The sequence below is a fragment of the Pipistrellus kuhlii genome, unplaced genomic scaffold, assembly GCF_014108245.1.
Source record: "Pipistrellus kuhlii isolate mPipKuh1 unplaced genomic scaffold, mPipKuh1.p scaffold_m20_p_3, whole genome shotgun sequence".
NCBI classification, from domain to species: Eukaryota; Metazoa; Chordata; class Mammalia; order Chiroptera; family Vespertilionidae; genus Pipistrellus; species Pipistrellus kuhlii.
This window is the reverse complement of record NW_023425529.1, coordinates 16,488,373-16,509,719: the sequence shown is the minus strand read 5'-3', so window position 1 is coordinate 16,509,719 and position 21,347 is coordinate 16,488,373. Positions and strand designations below refer to the sequence as shown.

General features: G+C 38.1%; 2 protein-coding genes across 4 annotated transcripts in view; both read left to right on the top strand.

The window, feature by feature from the left end:
- LOC118729297 (scavenger receptor cysteine-rich type 1 protein M130) overlaps nucleotides 1-21,347 on the top strand; it is a 116,035-nt gene that overhangs the window by 88,935 nt on the left and 5,753 nt on the right. The gene's annotated exons all lie outside the window — the stretch shown is intronic.
- Nucleotides 1,255-21,131, top strand: LOC118728610 (scavenger receptor cysteine-rich type 1 protein M130-like). The gene is given in 10 exon segments (XM_036455309.2): nucleotides 1,255-1,468; nucleotides 4,445-4,765; nucleotides 10,195-10,515; nucleotides 11,204-11,524; nucleotides 13,957-14,271; nucleotides 14,369-14,683; nucleotides 15,061-15,153; nucleotides 15,236-15,550; nucleotides 19,498-19,818; nucleotides 20,525-21,131. Coding segments are annotated over 10 exon segments (2,901 nt in total). The 3' UTR covers nucleotides 20,890-21,131.

Here is a 21,347-nt window from a genome sequence, read left to right as displayed (position 1 = left end):
CTGCCTTGTCCAAGTCTCTTTGAGGGAAGACTATACTTGTGCCCTCTTTTTTTTTTTTTCTCAAACTTTAGAAGATGTTTTATCCACTTGACTCCTTTCACTATTGCTGTGATTTCAGTTCTTAGTTTCTGTTTGATCACTGGTTCTCTTGGTGAGTACTTTGTCAAATCTACTTGCCCCCTAAGCCCACTCTGAAAAAAAAGTCATTGAAAAGCAAAAAATCCTCCTGAAAACCTATAATTTCAAAGGATCAGCTATTAAATGCACAAAATAAGAACCTAACCAAAAAAAAACCACAAAATTATAACACAGTTCCGCCCATTTAAGATCATAAAATCAACTCTCACAGAGGAAAACAATACATTTTACTTAAAGATTTGAAATAATGTCTAGCTAAAAAATATGGAACAATACAGAGGAGACACCTCATGTTTATTGGAATAAACACTTAAGTAAATTCAAATGCTAAAACTTATTTAAAATTGTATTGGTGGAGGCAAAATGTATACACCACGGGTTACTGTGTTAGCTAAAATAATCATGAGGAGGTAGCTGCAACACTTGGAAGGAGTGTAAGGAAGAGGGGGTTGATTTTATAATAGAAGATAATACAAAAATATCTCCCTTTCAACTTCCATTTGAATAAATACATTTCTGTCAGATTTCAACTAATATTTTTTAAATGTATAGTATTTTACATATATATGAAACAAGTGTAAAATTTCTTATAACTGGTCTTTTCATCCTCACCATCAGCCTTCTTTCTCTTGATCTTGAGATGTTAGAGAAACTTGTGTAGCTCATCCCTTTAAAATATTGCACTATCTTACTTGAACAGTATACTCTCCATGAAGATTATATAAATTGACATTGTAAAGAATATTACCCATAAAAGAAAGATATTACATCATATTGTGTTAGTTAGCTTTACTTATTTATGCCATTGTTCAATTTGAAGCCTGTGGTACCAATATTTGTGTTTGAATTCCTGTGAAATTGCATTTTCCTATTGTACCATGGATAGATAGGTCCAGGAATGTTCCTCAGACCTGGATTTGGAAAATAAATAGGTAATCGACAGCATAATACTTTTCTACTTGCTCTTTGGATCTTGACCAATTGCTGCCTTTATCCATTGTTGCAGGAGGAGCAGATAAGGAGCTGAGACTGGCTGGGGGTCAAAACAATTGCTCTGGGAGAGTGGAGGTGAAAGTCTAGGAGGAGTGGGGAACCGTGTGTAATAATGACTGGGACATGGATGAGGTCTCTGTGATTTGTAGTCAGTTAGGATGTCCAACTTTCATCAAAACCACTGTGTGGACTAATTCCAGTGGGGGCTCTGGACGCATTTGGATGAATCATGTTTCTTGTCGAGGGAATGAATCGGCTATCTGGAACTGCAAACATGATGGATGGGGAAAACATAGTAACTGCATTCACAAACAGGATGCTGGAGTAACCTGTTCGGGTAGGACCTGCATAAGGCAAACTCTGGACATGAAATGCTTTGTGGGGGTGCAAATAGGTAGATGGTTTAAAAACAAAAAGAAGATTGTTTTTTTTAAGCAATCAAATTCACACATAAAATTACCAAATCATTGCTAAAATAAACAGAAAAACACATGACAATGCCCATAGTAAAAAATAAATCAAAAGAGATTCTGAATACTTCTATTAATGAGGAAGTGACTGGCTTCAAGTTTATATTCATATTCCTACTATACCTACTATTTCTACATTTAAAAAAAATCTTGTCTAAAGTAATTTCTTGTCCCCCTTTTCAGTGGCATGAAGCTTTCATATACTGAAGCAGAAATTATTACCATTTTGTCCACTAACTGGTAATCAACTTACTGAATAAATCAATAAATATTTTTAGCTCTAATCCTTCTTTATAGAGGAAGAATTAATTTATCACAAAGTATAACTGTTTCTGCCAGTATACAGTGTTATTCGTTTAATTTATGTGATGGTCTTCATTTATAAAACATGTAAGTAGATAACTCAGAAAATCACGTGACAGACCTTCCTTCTGACAAATCCTAAGGTCAAGTTTATGACCCAGTGTCACATTCCTGTGCTTCTCATCCCTCCTTGCTCACTTTATGCAGCCCTCGCAGCTCCCAGCCTCTTTCTTAGAGACCATCTCCTCCATAGGACTGATTTTAGAAAGAAAAAATTTCCCTTCACCCAGACAATGTGGGGTAATGGGAGCAACACAGGCAGGCTAGTATCTAGAAAAAAGCTGGACTAAATTCCACCTCAGCCCCTCATTAATACTACTATTTTGAGCAAGTTATTAAACCTTTCTGAACTTCAGTTCCTGGGGACTCAATGGTAGAATACTTAAAAAAATTATTGATACAGTATAGTTTGTAATAGGTGATAAAAACCAAAAGTTAGCACCCAGCCAGTGTGGCGCCAGTGGTTGAGGATCAACCCATGAACAAAGAGGTCACTGATTCGAGTCCCAGTCAGGGCACATGTCGGGTTTAATACCCAGTAGGGGGATGCTAGAGGCAGCTCATTGATATTTCTATCTCTCTATTCCCTCTCCCTTCCTCTCTCTCTCTCTCTCTCTCTCATCAATAAAAATATTTTTGAAAATTAAAATAATTAAATTAGTTCTTCATGGCTCAGTGCTTCTCATTACCTTGTTAACTGAGTCCCCTTTTCTTTCTCCCTCCTCCCATTCTCCCCATTTCTCTTCCATCACTTCCTCTTCCCTCCTCTCCTCTTCCTCCTTGTCTTTCTTGTTAATCATATTCAGCGAAAACCAATAGTACCATGTACATCAAACATCTACAACAAAGTTAAAAGTCATAATAAATCTTGCCAAACTCTCATCATAATTATTGCTGTCTCTAAAGTTGACTTTTTTAAGCTAAGAAACAGCAGGTAGTACTTTTAACTCTTGTTTTCTTTTTCTTTTTCTTTTTTTATGCCTCAGGATGGAATTACTTCAACTTCTTTTTACAATTTTACACATCTAATGCTCCAATAGGAATGCATAGCCACTCCTTTTACTAGTTTCAGAATCTGCATTTCTGGGATTCTCCTCTCTGATTATGCTCTATCCTCAGGGTCTCTGCCTTTTGGGAGATTTTTATTATTATCACATGCTCAGGGTAAATAGAGCATAACAGTAAGGAGAATGGACTCTGGTGCCACACCGCTTTTTCCCTCCCACATCCCAGGTGTTTGATTCTGTGCCAATTATTTAACCTTAGTTTGCTTATCTGTAAAGTAGTGATGGTGGTAATAGCACATGATGATTAAAGTTGTGAAGAATAAGAAGAGATCATAGCTGATACACTTGGAACCGCATATGCATATTTTGATTGTGAGCTTTATTATTCTTAGTTGTTCATAATTTAAAAATCTTGTGAAGTGTAGGTCTTTGCCTGGAGTTTAGAGCTTTTAAAGTTGAATTGCTTTTTTCAAAAGTGGTTCCTAAACATTTTGTTCAAAAACAAATAGTTTTTGTCCATCATGTTTCCCAAAATTTCATCTCAAATTTCCCTTTTCTTGGGTATTTTGTCCTCATAGACAATCTAATGGAAAGGAGATTGTTCTTAATAGAGAAAATTTTCTTAATAAAAGAACTGTTTTTCCCCCTAAAAGTGGTATCAGAAGCTTTAGGGATGAAAATAAACAAACAGAAAAACCACTTTTGGTTTAAACAGAAAATTGGTAAGAAATGAATTGTTTTAATTGATTTCCCCTTCAATCTTATATAATAACAGTCTAATATGCAAATTGTCCTCTTGTTTGGATGTTCAACCCCGGGACAGGGCCAGTTGGCGAACTTCGGGAAGAGAGGCCCCAACCAGCAGCTGGCAGCCACTAGGGACCCTCATTGTGCATGAATTTTGTGCACTGAGCCTCTAATGTTTAATAATTTGGCATACAACAGTGTGTACTTGAAAATGATTATGCATTTTATTTTCTCCTGTTTTCTAATTTCAAATTCAACTAAAGCTCATTATTCATGCTCTGAATTGTTTATAATAAATAAATATTAAAATAAAGATTTTAAATACTCAACAAATTACAAGTTAGTCATTTTAAGTATTTTGTTGTAAGACCAATTTTATTTTTTTCTACTCTTTTGAAAATTAAATACTTTGAGACTCAATTTTATCTATTTCTACATAAAAGAATATTTACTCTGTTCTAGTAAAAGAAGGAAACAAAATAAAACAGAAAATAAATTTAATCTGTAAAACATTTTTCCTGGCAAGTAGATATAGATAAAAGTCCTCATTTTTATATAGTTTGTTTTTAAAAGATTAAATATTCTAATATGTGAAGATGAGCAGCATTCAAAATGAGGCACTATTTTAAAGAAACCATGAAATCCTAAGTGTCCTGAGGAACCTAATTTCCTAAAATTACTTCTGAATGAATATCACTTTGAACTCTGGTCTTTTCCTCATTCTAGACGGATCCGATTTGGAGTTGCGGCTGGTGAATGGAGGACACAGGTGTGCAGGAAGAATAGAGGTCAAATTCCAAGAACAGTGGGGAACAGTGTGTGTTAACAGATTCAACACAGATCAGGTTTCTGTGATTTGTAAACAACTTGAATGTGGAAGTGCTGTCAGTTACTTTGATTCAGCTAATTTTGGAGAAGGTTCTGGACCAATCTGGTTGGATGATCTTGTGTGCCATGGAAATGAGTCAGCTCTCTGGCACTGCAAGCACCAGGAATGGGGAAAGTCTATTTGCCCTCATGCTAAAGATGCTGGAGTGATTTGCTTTGGTAAGGACTGTTCTGGGTTTGTTCTGTTCTCAAAAGAGGACAAAAGGGGGAGGGAGGATGGCATGGGTAAGAATCTTAAAAGTCTGAACTCTTACTGCATGTCTTTTTATTTTTACCTAATTTCAGATTCCTGTTCTAAAACTTGTTGAGTTCTTACAGTAATTGAAATTAAGATAGATTAGGAGGGATGATAAATAGTGAAATTGAGATTCAAGTAATGAGGATTGAAGGGGTTGTTCAAGCAATAGTTCAAACAAAAAAAACAAAACAAAAAAAAGCAAGAAAGAAAAAGAAGAATGAACTAGCAAATTTTGCTCTCTGTATGAGTTTAAAATAAAGTCACCATCTCAATCCTTTTATCATTCTCTAACTACAAAAGTCCCCTCTTTAGCCACACTGACCTATACTTTTCCAAACTATTATTTTAAATTTACAGAATCAAGTGATTAAACAAAATTGTTGGTTTCCTATTAAAATCTCACTTATGCTATTCCTCTGGTATGAATAGGATGAGCAGGTACTGTGTCTGTCTACAGACTTCCATGCTCCATACTTAATCAGGGGAGGGAGCAATGGATTTTTATATGCAGGGATGACATTCTCCCCTTTTCACTTGAGTCCTTAGTTTGGAGAAGATCTTCTATGCCATGAACCCCCAGGCGCATTTAGGAAAATATAGTTAGAGTAAAAATATCTCTGTATTTACCAGTTATTTGGGGGTGAGGGGGGATAGGGGATGAAGGAAATTCATTTCAAGCTTATTTTTAAGGAATAAAACGCTGACTCAGAAAACTGGAAATTTCAGGAAGTACATGACTGACTTCAAGCACTTAAGCAATGCAATCATGGTTCTGACTCTTTTTATTTCTTGAATTGGCTTCTTTGTTGTTGTTGTTGTTGAAGAGCAGACCTTCAGTAATCTGAACCACAAAGAATGGGATTTCTAAATAAACTATGAATTTTGTTAGTTGAAGAAAATGAAAGGGATTGGGGGATGGGGAACAAACACTATCTTTACCTTCCATTTTCTTTTACCTATCAAAATGTCCCCAGTCAGCACATTTTCCCTCAATGTTTTATACATGCTGAGGAGTCATAGGAAACAGTGTTGTAGCAACAAAAACTAAAGCTGCCGGAGGAAAAAAACTCAACGTATTTATTATAGAATAGTACTCAGAATCTAGTTCTGTTCTTTGAGGAATATTGTTCGGGAGAAGGTGAAAACAATAAAGGTTAAGTTCCTTTTCTCTTTGCTTTGCTTTACTTTTACACTAAGGAACTGGTCACAAAAAAGGGCCAGGCAGATATTAACTAGGTAGTGTAGACAGGTAATGTAACCAGAGACAAAAGTGAGTGTTGAGTGTTGAGTGTTGAGGCAAACTGGAGTGTGTGGGTACCATCTAAACCAGTGGTTCCCAACCTCTTTTGGCCATGCCCCACCTAAGCATCTCTAAAATCCTGATGCCTATCCCCACCCCCCTCCGCCCCATCTTAAAAAATTCTTATTATTCAAAAAGTGAACTCCTATTGACATGGAGGAAGCCTAAAGGGACATTAATTTGGTCTAAACAAGATTTCAAATAACATGGCATTCATGAAAGAGGAAAGCAAAGGAACGAAAGGACAGTTGAAGTACCGAGGAAGAAATTGTTAAAAATATTATAATAATATGAAGTGATCTGAAAAAATAGTAAACAAAGTTTCAAAACATATAACAGAGAACTGAAATGCATAAATAGGTCACAATATAAATTTATATACCATATATGAGGCCCCTAGATCCATAATAAATACAAAGAACTCACTGCTAATAACTCATTTTCAAATTGCCCCCCTGAGGGATGTGTGCCCCATGTTGGGAACCACTGATCTAAACACATGCAAATGCATATTTATTTTAAAAATAATAAAAATAAAACAACCAAACACTTTCCACAAAAACTCTGGTGGTCAAAAAACATATCACTAGGTAAAATTTAGCTCCTAGAATTCCTGTTATGAAGTGATAGTGCATGCTCTCTATACTCAAAAGTCCTGTCTTCTTACCCTATCCACTCCATCTGTCTTAATAATTTTTTGTTTTCTTTTTCTTAACACTTATTTTATGTGCATTCATGTGTTATTTTATTTACTTTTAAAATACAATTTATATTCAATATTATTTTGTATTAGTTTCGGTCATCTTTAGGAATGTTTAATCAAAGTATATCATTGTTTTCTTTATCTCTATTTAAATCTTCTCTTTTCCTGAACTCATTTCAGATACAGTTATCTACACTCCCTTTAATATTTTGTTTCTTTTTTAAATTTATTTTTTCAGTTACAGACACATAATATTATGTTAGTTTCAGGTGTACATTGTAGTGGTTAGATATTTAAACAACAGATGAAATACCCATCTGCCACTTTACATAGTTATTACAATATTATTGACTTTATTCCTTATGTTGTATTATATATTCCTGTGACTGTTTTTATAACTTCTAATGTATACTTCTTAGTCCTTTTTAGCTTTTCCAACTATCCCCCAAACTCATCCTGACAATTATCAATTTGTTCTCTATATCTATGAGCTTGTTTCTGTTTTGTTGTTGGTTTGGGTTTTTTTAGATTCCACATATAAGTGAAATATGATATTTGTCTTTCTATTTCTGACTTATTTAATTTAAATATATCTTTAAGACCACCCATGTTGTTGCAAACGGTAAAATTTCATTCTTTTTTATTGCTGAGTAATATTCCACTGTACATATGTACAACATCTTCTTTTTGTAGTCATCTAATCAATGGATACCAGTTTCTTCCACACCTTCGCTACTGACAATAATGTTCCAATGAACATAGGGGTGCATATATCTTTTCAAATTAATATTTTGTGTTTTTTTGGTAAGTAGCCAGAAGTGAAATCGCTGTGTCATATGGTAGTTAATTTTTAGTGGTTGTACAATCCTACCAACAATGTACCAGAGTTCCCTTCTCCCCACATCCTCTCCAACATTGTTTTGTGTATTAGCCATTCTGACAAGTATGAGGTGATATCTCATTTTGGCTTTGATTTACATTTCCAGAAGGATTAATGATTCGAGCATCTTTTCCATTTGGATGCTTTCTTTTGTTAGCTTCACATGTTTGTATGTGCTTTCAGTTTTCTTCTTGTAACTGATTTCTAGTTTCATACCCTAGTGGTTGGAGAAGATGCTTTATATGACTTCAATATTCTTAAATTTATTGAGACTTGTTTTGTAACCTAACATGATCTATTCTGAATAATGTTCCATGTGCACTTGAAGAGAATATATATACTGCTGCTTTGGGAGGAAGTGTACTAAAAGTATCAACTAAGTCTATCTGGTCTAATGTGTCATATAAGGCTTTTGTTTTGCTTGCTGATTTTCTGTCTGGAAGATCTATCTATTGATGTCAGAGTGGTGTTAAACCCTCTACTAATATTGTATTAGTGTAGATCCCTCCCTTTAGGTCTGCCAAAATTTGCTTTGCATATTTAGGTGCTCCTCCATTGGATGCAGAGGTATTCACAAGAGATATTATCCTCTTGTTGGATTGATTCCATTACCATAGCCTTTGTTGTAAAGTCTATTTGGTCTGAGATAAGTATTGCTATCCCAGTGTTTTGTTTTATTTTTATTCGTTTCCATTTGCATGAAATAGCTTTTTCCATCACTTTACTTTCAGTGTATGTGTGTGTCTTTCAATCTAAAGTTGGCCTCTTATAGACAACACATGAATGGGTCTTGTTTTCTTATTCACTCAACCACCCTATGACTTTTAGACTGTACACATTTAAAATAATTATATATAAATATGTAATTATTGACATTATATTAATGGTTTTCAGATTGTTTTTATAGTTCTCAGTTTCTTGTTCTCTTGTTCGCCTCTCTTCATGTTGATGACTTTCTGTAGTGTTATGTTTGGATTCCTTTCTCTTTATTTTTTTGTACATTTCTCATAGATTTGGGGGGTTTGATTTGTCATTTGCTTCACATACAATATATTGAACAATGTTTATACCAGTCTGTTATTAGTTTTTGGTTACTAAAGTTCAAACACATTCTTAAATCACTACCATTTTTATTCTCCCCTCCATGTTTTTGTTTTTGTCGTTATTTTTTACTCCTTTAATGTATGTGTGTGTTTGAGTGTCACCCTTTTTGTTTTTATTATTGTAAAATCACTGGGTGTGTTACTTCAAGACCCTTTTGGTTGAGACTCATATATATGCCAAGGTCATCTTCCACTTGTGTCTCTCTGGGAAACTCTTGGTAGAACCGACAAAGTGATCTGTTCCTTTCTTACAACTTGTGTTGAGAAATAGGTTCTTAGAAGAAACCAGAAGTTCTTAGAAGAAACTATACTGCAAACTGAAACCAGCTGTCATTTGTGCCAAGCCTGTGTCTTCTTGGTTGAGGCTACATTACAGGCCCAGACTGGATATCACTTATGCCAGGCTTGGTGGTGCCTGATGGGAGTTACAATGCAAGTTGAGACCAGTCACCACTTGTGCAGGGCTTGGAGCCACTTAGAAAAATGAGGCAAGCTGCTGCTTGTTTGGGGTTTTAGAAATTGAGGGAAAGTCTGCAGTGGGAGCCAAGGCAGGCCACTGTATGGAGGAGCCACTAAAAGAGGCTCAGGCTAGAGGAGTGAGTTGAGTGGGGCAGGGTCTCAGGGAACCATCAGGGCTCAGAATGGTGTTAGTCAGATTAATGGAGAGCACAGATTTGGTGCCCACCTACATCAGGCTGGCAGGGTGGGAAGAGAATTCAACAAAGGAATGTCCATTCCCAGACAGAGTAGCCTCAAACCCTGTCACTTCAGCTCTCACCCTAAAGGTAGTTGGTTCAGTTTCTCCCCATATGTCCCTGGAACTTTCCGAGATGCATCCCCTGTCCTGGAGCTTGCAGTGAGTGAGATTGTGTGTGACTGAGATTGTGAACAAGTGAGTCTGTGCACTGGCCCTATCTGACCTGCAGTGCCTCTGTCTCTAGCAGCTAATTATCTTTCTTGAACACAATACCCACTGGTTTTCATAGCCAAATGTTAGGAGGACTCTTCTTCCCACATTGATGGGGAGCATAGAGTGGGGCTGGGACCCTTTGTTCCTCAGCGTACCTCTGCAGCCAAAATACCCCACTGGATTCTTCCTTGCCATACTCTGAATGTGGTACGTTCCCATCCCCTGTCTCCACTCCTCTTACCAGCCTTCACGGTCCTTCTTTATATCCTTAGTTATTGGACTTCTGTTCAGCTAGTCTTCAGGTATTTATCAATGATGGTTGTTCTCTAATTTAGTTGTAATTTTTATGTGGTCATTGAAGGACATTGAAGGAAGTGAGCACTGAGTTTACCTACTCCATCAAAAGTCTCTTACTGTTTCTTTATCACTGACTTGTTTTGTGTCCTTCTTACAGATGGAGCAGATCTGGGAATGAGAGTGGTTGATGGAGTCTCTAAATGTTCAGGAAGATTAGAAGTGAAATTCCAAGGAGAATGGGGGACAGTGTGTAATGATGGCTGGGATAGGGATGAAGCCGCTGTGGCATGTAAGCAGCTTGAATGCCCAACTGCCATCACTGGCATTGGTTGAGTTAATGCCAGTGAGGGAACTGGACCCATTTGGCTCGACAGTGTTGCCTGCCAAGGACATGAATCTGCTATTTGGCAGTGCAGACACAGAGAATTGGGAAAGAGTATCTGCAATCATCAGAAAGATGCTGGTGTCATATGTTCTGGTAAGTTAAAACAAAACAAAAACAGAGAAGGAAGGACCTGTATTCTTTAGGATTAAGAATTGGATTGAGAGCCAAAACCAGTTTGGTTCAGTGGATAGAGCATCAGTCTGCAGACTGAAGGGTCCCAGGTTCGATTCCAGTCAATGCTCGGTGGAGGGTGTACAGGAAGCAGCTGGTCAATGATTCTAGCTCTCTATCCCTCTCCCTTCTTTGCTGAAAAAAAACAATAAAGTACATATTTTTTAAAAGAGAATAGGTTTGAGAGATAGAAACATCTAAAAATTTCTTTGTTGGTAATTCTTTTACACTTGTGATAAATTTTTAATATTTTCTTTTGTTAACTAGTTTGAAGAGCTGTCTGGTGCAATTTTCTATAGTAATTATTTCGATTGCTATTGAGTTCTAAATCTACCTGGAGTTCTGGAGAAGAAAATAACATAAATTTTAAATATTTTAAATATCTGTCTTCTTCATATTTTTCTGCCATTGACAGTTTTTATTAACCTTTGAAATTATCATCCTGTTTCTAACCAAACTTATGATATATGCTGGCTGTGAGAAAAGCCCTAAGATGGTAAGCCTTAATTTTGAGTGCCTCAGTATCTGGAAAGGAGCAAGATTTTTTTTAAATCCTTTGTGAGTTAACTTGTACATATACTTATAATCTAAATTTATGTTTCTTTTGCAGATGAATCAGATCTGGAACTGAGACTTATAGGAGGAGGCAGCCGCTGTGCTGGGACAGTGGAAGTGGAAATTCAGAAACTAGTAGTATGAGTGTATGACAGCACCTGGTGGAGGAAAGGAGTTAATGTGATTTGCAGACAGTTGGGATGTGGATCTGCACTCAAAGTATCCTATCAAAGTTATTCAAAAATTAAGCCAACAAACATGTGGCTGTTTTTACAGCAATGTATAGGAAATGAAACTTCTATTTGGGATTGCAAGAAATGGCAGTTGGGTGGACTTACCTGTTTTTATTATAAAGAAGCCAAAGTTACCTGCTCAGGTAAGACTTTTTTTTTTTTTTTTTTTTTTTTTTTTTTTAATCCTCATTCTGAGGATATTTTTTTCATTGAGAGAGAATGGGAGGGAGGAGGAGAAAGAAACATTGATGTGAGTCACATTGATTGGTTGCCTCCTGCAAGTGTCCTGACTGGAGCTGGGAAGCAAACCCATGACCCTTTGGTTTACAGGCCCAAGTCCTAACCACTGACCACACCGGCCAGAGCAGCTCAGATAACACTTTCAATCAGTATTTTAAGGAGTTTGATTTGAGGTAGGAAATATGTGTTTTAAGTAGAGAGGACACTTTATGCAGATGAACAAAAGCTTGAAAAACCATGCTATGCACAAGCATCTTTACAGTGCAGCATCGGGTATGATTGATAATGTAATTGATATTAAGGCTTTTAAGGAAACATCATACAGTATTTTAAAGTATGCTATCTTATTAGTGTTTATCAGATTTCCTTAATTTTAACAGATAGATGATGTTGGGGAGCCTAGCAAAGCTCCCTGTGCTGCAATTTCCTCAAAAGAAAAATGGTGGTAACAAAATACCCACTGCACAGGAATTACACATCAAATAATGGATAAATGGTTATGATAATTAGTAGTAATGTTAGTATTATCTGTCTTCACTGATAGACTGAACTCTGTGATTTTAAAACCACCCAAAATCCTGAAAACATCACAGGTGCTTAATAATATTTGTAGAAATGATAAATTATTGTATAAATAGTAAAGAAATATTGAATTACCTTAAAGACAAAAAAGTGAAAATAACTGAAACTGGTGTGGTTCAGTGGATAGAGCACCGGCCTGCGGACTGAAGGGTCCCGGGTTTGGCTCCAGTCAAGGGCATGTACCTTGGTTCGGGGCACAATTGATCTTGTGGGTGTGCAAGAGGCAGCTGATCAATGTTTCTCTCTCATCGATGTTTCTAACTCTCTATCCCTCTCTCTTCCTCTCTGTAAATAATCAATAAAATATCTTTTTTTAAAAGGTGAAAATATTGAAATGTAATTCATATATTTGTGATTGTGTCATAGAATTTTTAGAAAGAGGACTTAGGAAGCTATTGCAAAGGACTATCTGATATATGTAGACAAGTTAATTAAAGCAATAACAAAAATTATGCAGAAGAAATATGCCAGAAAACTGACAGAGATTGGTGACTTTCCACATGTGCAGTGTAGCATGAGAGTCAAGGTTCTAGGCTTTGGAATATACTGCATAACTTCATATCCCAGTCTTCACTAACTCACTGTATAAACTTAGCAAATTACTACAATTCTCTATGTTTCATTTTTCTTATCTGTCAAATTGGAATGATATTAATAATTTCTTCTAAGACAATTATAAGGATAAAAATGTTTGTTACATACTTAGTAAGATACCATATATAACAGGTGCTCACTTAGTATTCACTACCATCATAATTATTGCATTTATGGTGGATAAAGAAATGGTTCAATTTCAGGTGATTCTAATTTGGTCTAGATATCATTATTTGGGAAAAGAACACAGTGGGCTTGTCAATAGATAACTCATTCAATTTTGAACACACAAAGTTACAGATGTTCAAGTAAGTATGTTTATTAATATATATTTAAAGAGAAAATATAAATAAAGGCATTTATTGGCAGTTAAGAGAAGATGTCCATTGATAAGATGGGAAAGTTGAGGCTAGAACCTTCAGTCAAGGAATTCATGAAAGATTCTTTCAGGCAGGAAGGAGGAGAAAGAAGTGTCTTGTGTATCAAGTGCAATATAGCAAAAGGAAAGGGGGGTCTGATGTTCATTTTAAAAACAGGAAGCATATTGAAAAACTTTCCAAAACCATTTGAAAAGTTTGGGGCAGACCCCAGGTGGCAGTAGGTGGAGGACTGATTACAGGGTTAAAAGATAGAATGACGCCAAAGCCGGTTTGGCTCAGTGGTAGAGCATCGGTCTGCAGACTGAAAGGTCCCTGGTTCGATTCCGGTCAAGGGCATGTACATTGGTTGCGGGCACATCCCCGGTAGGGGGTGTGCAAGAGGCAGCTGGTCGTTGTTTCTCTCTCATCGACGTTTCTAGCTCTCTATCTCTCTCCCTTCCTCTCTGTAAAAAATCAATAAAATATATATTTTTAAAAAAGATAGAATGACTACACATTATATGTGGTCTCCAATATTATAAACAATGTAAGTAAAATACAGAAAGGCCAGCTTCAGGAGTAAAGTTTCAGAGTTCTCTCAAAAAGAATTGATCTAATGAGGAATGGAAAGGACTAGAATTTGCTATGCCCAATTCTAGGCAAAGAAGCCAAGAGAAACCAGTGTGGAAAAATCACTAAACAACCTGAATTTCCTTCCTCACTTTCACTCCCTTCCTGACTTCCATCATAAAAAAAAATCTTGGAATTATGTTCTTTTTCACTGAAATATTATATTTCAGCCCACAGGGAACCCAGACTCATTGGAGGAGACATTCCCTGCTCTGGTCGTGTTGAAGTTAAATATGGTGACAAATGGGGCACTGTTTGTGACTCTGACTTCTCTCTGGAATCTGCCAATGTGCTGTGCAGGGAGTTGCAATGTGGCACCGTTGTTTCTATCCTGGGAGGAGCTTACTTTGGAGAAGGAAATGGACAGATTTGGGCTGAAGAATTCCAGTGTGAGGGGCATGAGTCCCATCTTTCACTCTGCCCAGTAGCACCCCGCCCAGATGGGACTTGCAGTCACAGCAGAGACATTGGAGTAGTCTGCTCAAGTAAGACTCAGAGAACATGTTCAGTTTGTTCCCTTGCTTGGAAGACAGTAGGGCTAGGTAATCACAGACATCTTTCTAAAGCCCTGTTATTTTCCAGGATACACAGAAATGCGGCTGGTGAATGGCAAGTCGCCATGTGAAGGAAGAGTGGAGCTCAAGGTTCTAGGGACCTGGGGATCCCTCTGCAACTCTCACTGGGACATGGAAGATGCCCACGTTTTGTGCAAGCAGCTTAAGTGTGGAATTGCCCTTCCTACCCAAGAAAGAGCACATTTTGGGAAAGGAAACAGTCAGGTCTGGAGGCACATGTTTCACTGCACTGGAACTGAGCAACACATGGGAGATTGTCCTGTAACTGCTCTGGGTGCATCACTATGTTCTGCAGAGCAAGTGGCCTCTGTAATCTGCTCAGGTAAGAGGATCGAGGGCAGACAGTGATGAGCCTCTCCCATGGTGCTGGGCCCTAAGGGCGGTGTATCTATGGGGATGAAAAACAAATGTAAAAGGGAAAGATCTATCGTGAGGGGTCACGAGAAATGTACTGGAATATTAACCTCATTTACCTTTTTAGAGAAAGTGTAAACTCAATTTTCATTGACCTCATAGTTATCTTGTGCTTCTTAAAGCACCTGATATACTCCTTGCCTGGTTGACCCGTCCCATTTCCTTATCTCTAAAGCTCTGTTTGTTCCCAGCTCGCCTATCTAATACTTCATTCATCAGGCCTCCCTTCCTCACCCTACCTTTAGAATTGGTCTAATTCTAATTCAAAATTCCTGGTATTTGCAGGAATCCAAAGTCAGAGACTATTCCCTTGCGATTCAACATCTTTGAGCCTGACAAGCTCTCCCATTTCACAAGAAAGAGCTGTTGCTTGCATAGGTGAGAATCAGTGATCAATCTATAAAAACTATCTCAATCCTTAGAAATGCATTTTTAGTAATATTGTACTTTCTCTTTCCAGAGTGTGGTCAACTTCGCCTGGTAAATGGAGGTGGTCGCTGTGCTGGGATAGTAGAGGTCTATCATAGGATCTCCTGGGGCACCATCTGTGATGACAACTGGGACCTAAAAAATGCCCATGTGGTGTGCAGACATCTGGGCTGTGGGGTTGCCATTAATGCCACTACTTCTGCTTATTTTGGGGAAGGAACAGAGCCCATCTTGCTGGATCAGGTAAACTGTAATGGAAAAGAAGCACATATGTGGCAGTGCCCTTCACATGGCTGGGGACAACACAATTGCGGGCATAAGGAGGATGCAGGAGCTATCTGCTCAGGTAAGTTCTGCACATAACTACTGAGGTAGGGCAAAGGATAGTGGGAGGTGTTAATCTGAAAGAATTTCCTGAAAAACAAGTACAGAGTAAACTGTTGTGAGAGTCAGGATCCCAGAAGTATATTGGTTTGATGAATTAGTGCTACCTTCTGTGCAGGAAGTATAAAGTTAAAAGGAGAAATTTTCAGAAATGAGCTTGCATATCAGGAAACTGATAACAAAACTAATAATGAAAAGTTCTTTTATAAATATATGTAGAGCTGGATATTGAGTAAAGATTCAGTGCACCCCTTGATAATCACTGTATTAATAAAAAGGTAGTTTTAAGGGACAAGAAGAAATTCATTAGCACTACATTCTACAGAGAAAAAGATAACTATCATGCCCAAGTAATTTTTCATAACAAATAAGACTTATTTTTCATAGGAGCAAAATTATCAGAAGGACCCACTGATCTATTTTGTATACTGTATATGGCAAGCTTCAGAAACTATTGTGAGATTAAAAATATACTCAGTTGTAATATATTGGGAAAAATAGTACTATGATTAGTAACTTATGGAAGTGAAAAATTCTATATGCCAGGAGTGATATAGACATCAACCAAATTTAATGACACACATTTGGTTGAGAACATGTGCAACAAAACTGTTATGTGTCAGAAAGGGGACTATTTCATTTTAAGATAATGTACACAAAATATTGGGTTTAGAATCTGAATATCTCAGTAAATTTTAACTGTCAAGAACAGTTGCAAAAAAATAAATGGAATAAAATTCTTTCTTTTCCTTTTTTTAGCTTTTTTATTTTTATTTATTTTTTAATATAATAAGTCTTTATTGTTCAGATTGTTCCTCTTCCCTCACCCCCCAATCGCTCCCCTCCACCTGATTCCCAACCCCACCCCATTGTCTTCATTCATAGGTGTAAGATTTTTGTCCAATCTCTTCCCGAATCCCTCAGATCCCCTTACCCCTGAGAATTGTTAGTCCAATCCCTATGTCCCTGATTCTATTATATTCACCAGTCCATTTTGTTCTTCAGATTTTTTATTCAATTAAATTTAGATTCACTTATTGGTAGGTATGTATTTGATGTCTTTTTGTTGTTCATAATTTTTTACCTTTACCTTTTTCTTCTTCCTCTTCTTAAAGAATACCCTTCAACATTTCATGTAATCCTAGTTTGATGTTGATAAACTCCTTTAACTTTTTCTTGTCTGTGAAACTCTTAATCTGACCTTCGATACTGAATGATAGTTTTGCTGGGTAGAGTAATCTTGGTTGTAGGTTCTTATAGTTCATCATTTTGAATATTTCTTGCCATTCCCGTCTGGCCTGCATAGTTTCTGTTGAGAAATCAGCTGACATTCGTATGGGTATTCCTTTGTGGGTAACTAGCTGTTTTTCTCTTGCTGCTTGTAAGATTTTCTCTTTGTCTTTTGCCCTTGACATTTTAATTATGATGTGTCTTGGTGTGGTCCTCCTTGGATTCCTCTTGTTTGGGATTCTGTGTGCTTCCTGAAGTTGTAGGTCTATTTCTTTCACCAGGTAGGGAAAGTTTTCTGTCATTATTTCTTCCAGAAGGACTTCAATATCCTGCTTGCTCTCTTCTTCTGGCATCCCAACAATCCAGATGTTGGTACACTTTAAGCCATCCCGGAGTCTCCTTATGCTATCCTCACACTTTTGGATTCTTCTTTCTTTTTGCCTCTCTGGTTGGGTGATTTTTGCTTCCTTATATTCCAGATCTTTGGTTTGATTCTTGGGGCACATTGATCTATAGTTGAGTTTCTGTATATTCTATATTTCAGACTGTGTATGCTTAATTTCTGGCTGGTCTATTTTCATATTTTTGGTATTTTTTCCTCATTAAGGTCTTTGAAGGTCTCACTAAGCTTCTTGGAGGTCTCATCAAGTTTCTCAAAGGTTTTTAGGATTCTTGAGTAACCTAATAAATGTGATTCTGAACTCTGTGTCATCCAGTAATTTACTTTCCTCAATCTCTCCCATTCATGACATGCTTCTATGTCTCCTCATTTTGGCTGCCTCCCTGTGTAGATGGAGTGGCTTTGTGTGGTCAGTAGCTCAGCTTCCCCAATCACCTGATGTGGTTGCTTTTGCTATATCCCGTTTTGGGCTGAATGCAAAGTCTTGGTGTAATTAAGCCTTGATTGCTGTTGGTACACTGGGAGGAACTGACTCCAGGCCAATTGTCTGTGAGGACCTGCTGTGTCTATAAAGGAAGAACTGCTGTGCTGGAGACACGCTTTGTTCCAATGGGGCTTTGGTGCTCACTGAGGCAGCCTTCCGAATTGCTAAACTGTCACTCATTGGTATGAGGGGTTAAAACTAAGCACTAGGAACACTGGCTTCTGGCTCTCCAACATGTGCAGTTCAGCTACTGCACCCTGCAGGAGCTACAGTGTGAACCACAGTCCTCTCTTCCTTTGCTAGGTTAAACTGCAACTGAGAGGGCCATTCGTATGCAAAAGCCACTGCTTGGAGCTTGAATGTGCTGTGAGGGGTCCAGTCTCAAGGCGGACTCTCAGGGCATCACCAGGCTGCGGTGTGGCCAATAGCGATGGCTGCCCATCAGCTGTCTCTCTGATCCGCATTCCTGCGTCTCTGCATCTCCCCACGTCTCACACCACAGCACAGCAAACAAATATTCTTGCGCAAAGCTCTGCAAGCCAGCCACCCTCACTTTCCAATCCAATGGAGGACAGTCTAGCCTCTCCCCAGAAACTGGATTTCAGAGAGATTGGAAGCTTGTCTCTCTCCAGGTTGAAAAAAGCAATGCCCTCCGCCAGCCGGGATTCGCCGCCAGCCCATATCGTGTTCACGACCCTTATACCTAAGTTTTTCAGCGCTTGTGTCCTGAATTCTCCTCTTTGTCTTTTAGTCTAGTTGTAGGGCTTCCTTTCAGCTAGATTTCTATTGGGTTTTAGGGTGATAAACGTTTTATTTTATAGTTGTATATTTGAATTGTTCATTCCAGAATAAAATTCTTAATGATAAAATACAGTAACTTAGGTAGAAAGTCCAAACTATATATACTAATAAAAGAGTAAGATGCAAGTTGACCATACCTTTGTGGCACCCACCAACCAATCAGGACTGAGCATGCAAATTAGCCCAACAAAGATGTTGGGTTAATTTGCATATGCAGGACCCAAACAGCCAGGGGCAGGGCGGGACACTTGCATCATAGTCATGGTGATGAAACAGGCGTTCCATACTGCCCCAGTAGTTCTGGGCCTCTGGGCAGAATGGGAAGGCAGAAAGGTCACTCTGGGCCTGAGTGAAAAGGCAGTTCCAGCCAGAGGAAAGGCAGTGCCAGCAGCCAGGGTAAGGAAGGACCATTCTTGCACAAATCTTCAGCCATTGGGCCTCTAGTGCAATTAATTAAGATTTTAGCCTTTTATTGAGATCTAGAAGTCAACTTAAATCATTGGTGGCATTCTGGAGAGTTCCCTGAGTATAAAACCCAAGAATATAAAAGCAGAAGGTATAGAAAAATACCATATTTTAATAAAATCTACTAAATCACCCCACAATTACAAAGAAAATTACTACTAATTGATATATTGTACTTAATTTTGTGGTTGCTAATCTGCCCCCAAGGATATTTATCCATTGATTTTTATGGAGAATGGAAGAGAGAGGGAAAGACAGGGCAAAACTCAATGTGAGAGAAACACATTGACTAGTTGCCTCCAGGCAGGAGCCCCAAACAGGCATGGGCCAAGGAGGAACCTGCAACCAAGGTGTGTTTCCTTAATCATCCTCCAACTGGGACCCTTTGATCTGCAGACCAATGCTCTATCCACTGAGCCAAACCAAGTAGGGCTAATTTTTGAAGTCATTCTCACATCAGAGTAAACGGAAGGAGCCTTGTGAATTTTCAGAGAAGATGTGAAATTACTCACTCTGTATTTCACTCCAGAGTTCTTGGCTCTGAAACTGACCAGTGAAACCGGCAGAGAGACTTGTGCAGGACGTCTGGAACTTTTTTATAATGGAACATGGGGCAGCATTGGCAAGAACAACATGTCTCAAATCACTGTGGATGTGGCATGCAGGCAGCTGGGCTGTGCAGACAAAGGGACCATCAGCCCTGCATCTGCAGTCAAGACAATGTCCAGGTACATGTGGGTGGACAATGTTCAGTGTCCAAAAGGGCCTGACACATTATGGGCGTGCCCATCATCTCCATGGAAGCAGAGACTGGCAAGCCCCTCAGAGGAGACCTGGATCACATGTTCCAGTGAGTATTTGAAAATTCCATTCTGGTTCATATGAAAATTCCATTCTGTGACTCCACTATGATCTTCTGAACCCATTAAGTAGGAATGAATAAACTCCAGTTAATAACTATTGTACCTGGATCGTAAAACTGGTTTTATTTCATTTGATCTGTACGTTTTCAAGACCAGAGATCATTTTTTCATAGAAGATTTATATGCCCATGGTCTTCCTGAAAGTCCAATTGCTTTTTCTGTGAACAAATGAGGAGCAGAGAATACGTGATTCAGTATTTAACTATTGAATAGTCTACTTTACCTATCCAATGTTTTCTTCAATATCATTTTGATGTACTAATATACAATGAAAAGTAGTCATAAAGACCAATCCTAAAGTATTTCCCATCTTATTAAACTGGAAGAAATATTCTATGTACCTGTCAATCTCTCAAGTTCTTTTATAGTTGAGAAAATTTAACATCATGCAATGTTCACATTACTTATTTCACATTTTGTGACTTACACTACTGTTCTTATATCCAATATGAAATATTTTGCTGAAAGGACATGATAAAAGATATATTTTTTAAAATATATCTTTTTAAATGTGCATTGAAAAGGCAACGTTTTAAAATAATCTTAAAAAGAGTTTCAAATATCTCTTTTCCCTTGTGACCTCTGAGGAGTTTTATCTTCTCATAAATGGCCTTGATGTCTCTGATTTTTCAGGCAAGATAAGACTTCAAGAAGGAAACACTACCTGTGCTGGACGTGTGGAGGTCTGGCATGAAGGTTCCTGGGGGACAGTGTGTAATGACTCCTGGAACCTTGACAGTGCTCAGGTGGTGTGTCGACAGCTGGGCTGTGGCTCAGCTTTGAAGGCACTCAAAGAGGCAGCATTTGGTCTGGGGACTGGACCCATATGGCTCAGTGAAGTGAAGTGCAAAGGGAATGAGTCTTCCTTGTGGGATTGTCCTGCCAAATCCTGGGGGAACAGTGACTGTGGGCACAAGGAAGATGCTGCTGTGATGTGTTCAGGTGAGTGCCAGGATACAGGATTATGCTTGGAACCTCTGGTAGCTAAGAAGTGGTGAGCCATCTAGTGCATCGTGTAAAGACTGGGTGTGTCAACATAGGGATCTAGTGGGAAAAGAATCCTAATGTTTCCGTCTGAAGAAATGATGAAAATATTTGTTGTTAATCATTGGCCTTCACCAAGGAAAAGCATATTACTCATCTGTGTTCCTGTGCAGAGGGAAGAGAACAACATCTTTTTAGGTCAGAAGTAATAGTTTGCTTGATTGAGAGCCGGCTACTCAAGGCACACGTAGAAAATAAAAAATTAATTGTTTTCAATAAAAGTCGATATTCCTTAACACAGGAAGTAGTACCACCACCTATCCAAATCTCTTGTTTGAATTTCTTCCTCTCCCTTTGATCTATCACTTCCCCTACCACCTGTGTCAAACACAAAGCCCGCGGGCCAAATCCGTCCCGCCAGGCCTTTCAATGTGGCCCGCACGGCGCTGTAATCACTGCACTCAGCTGCGTT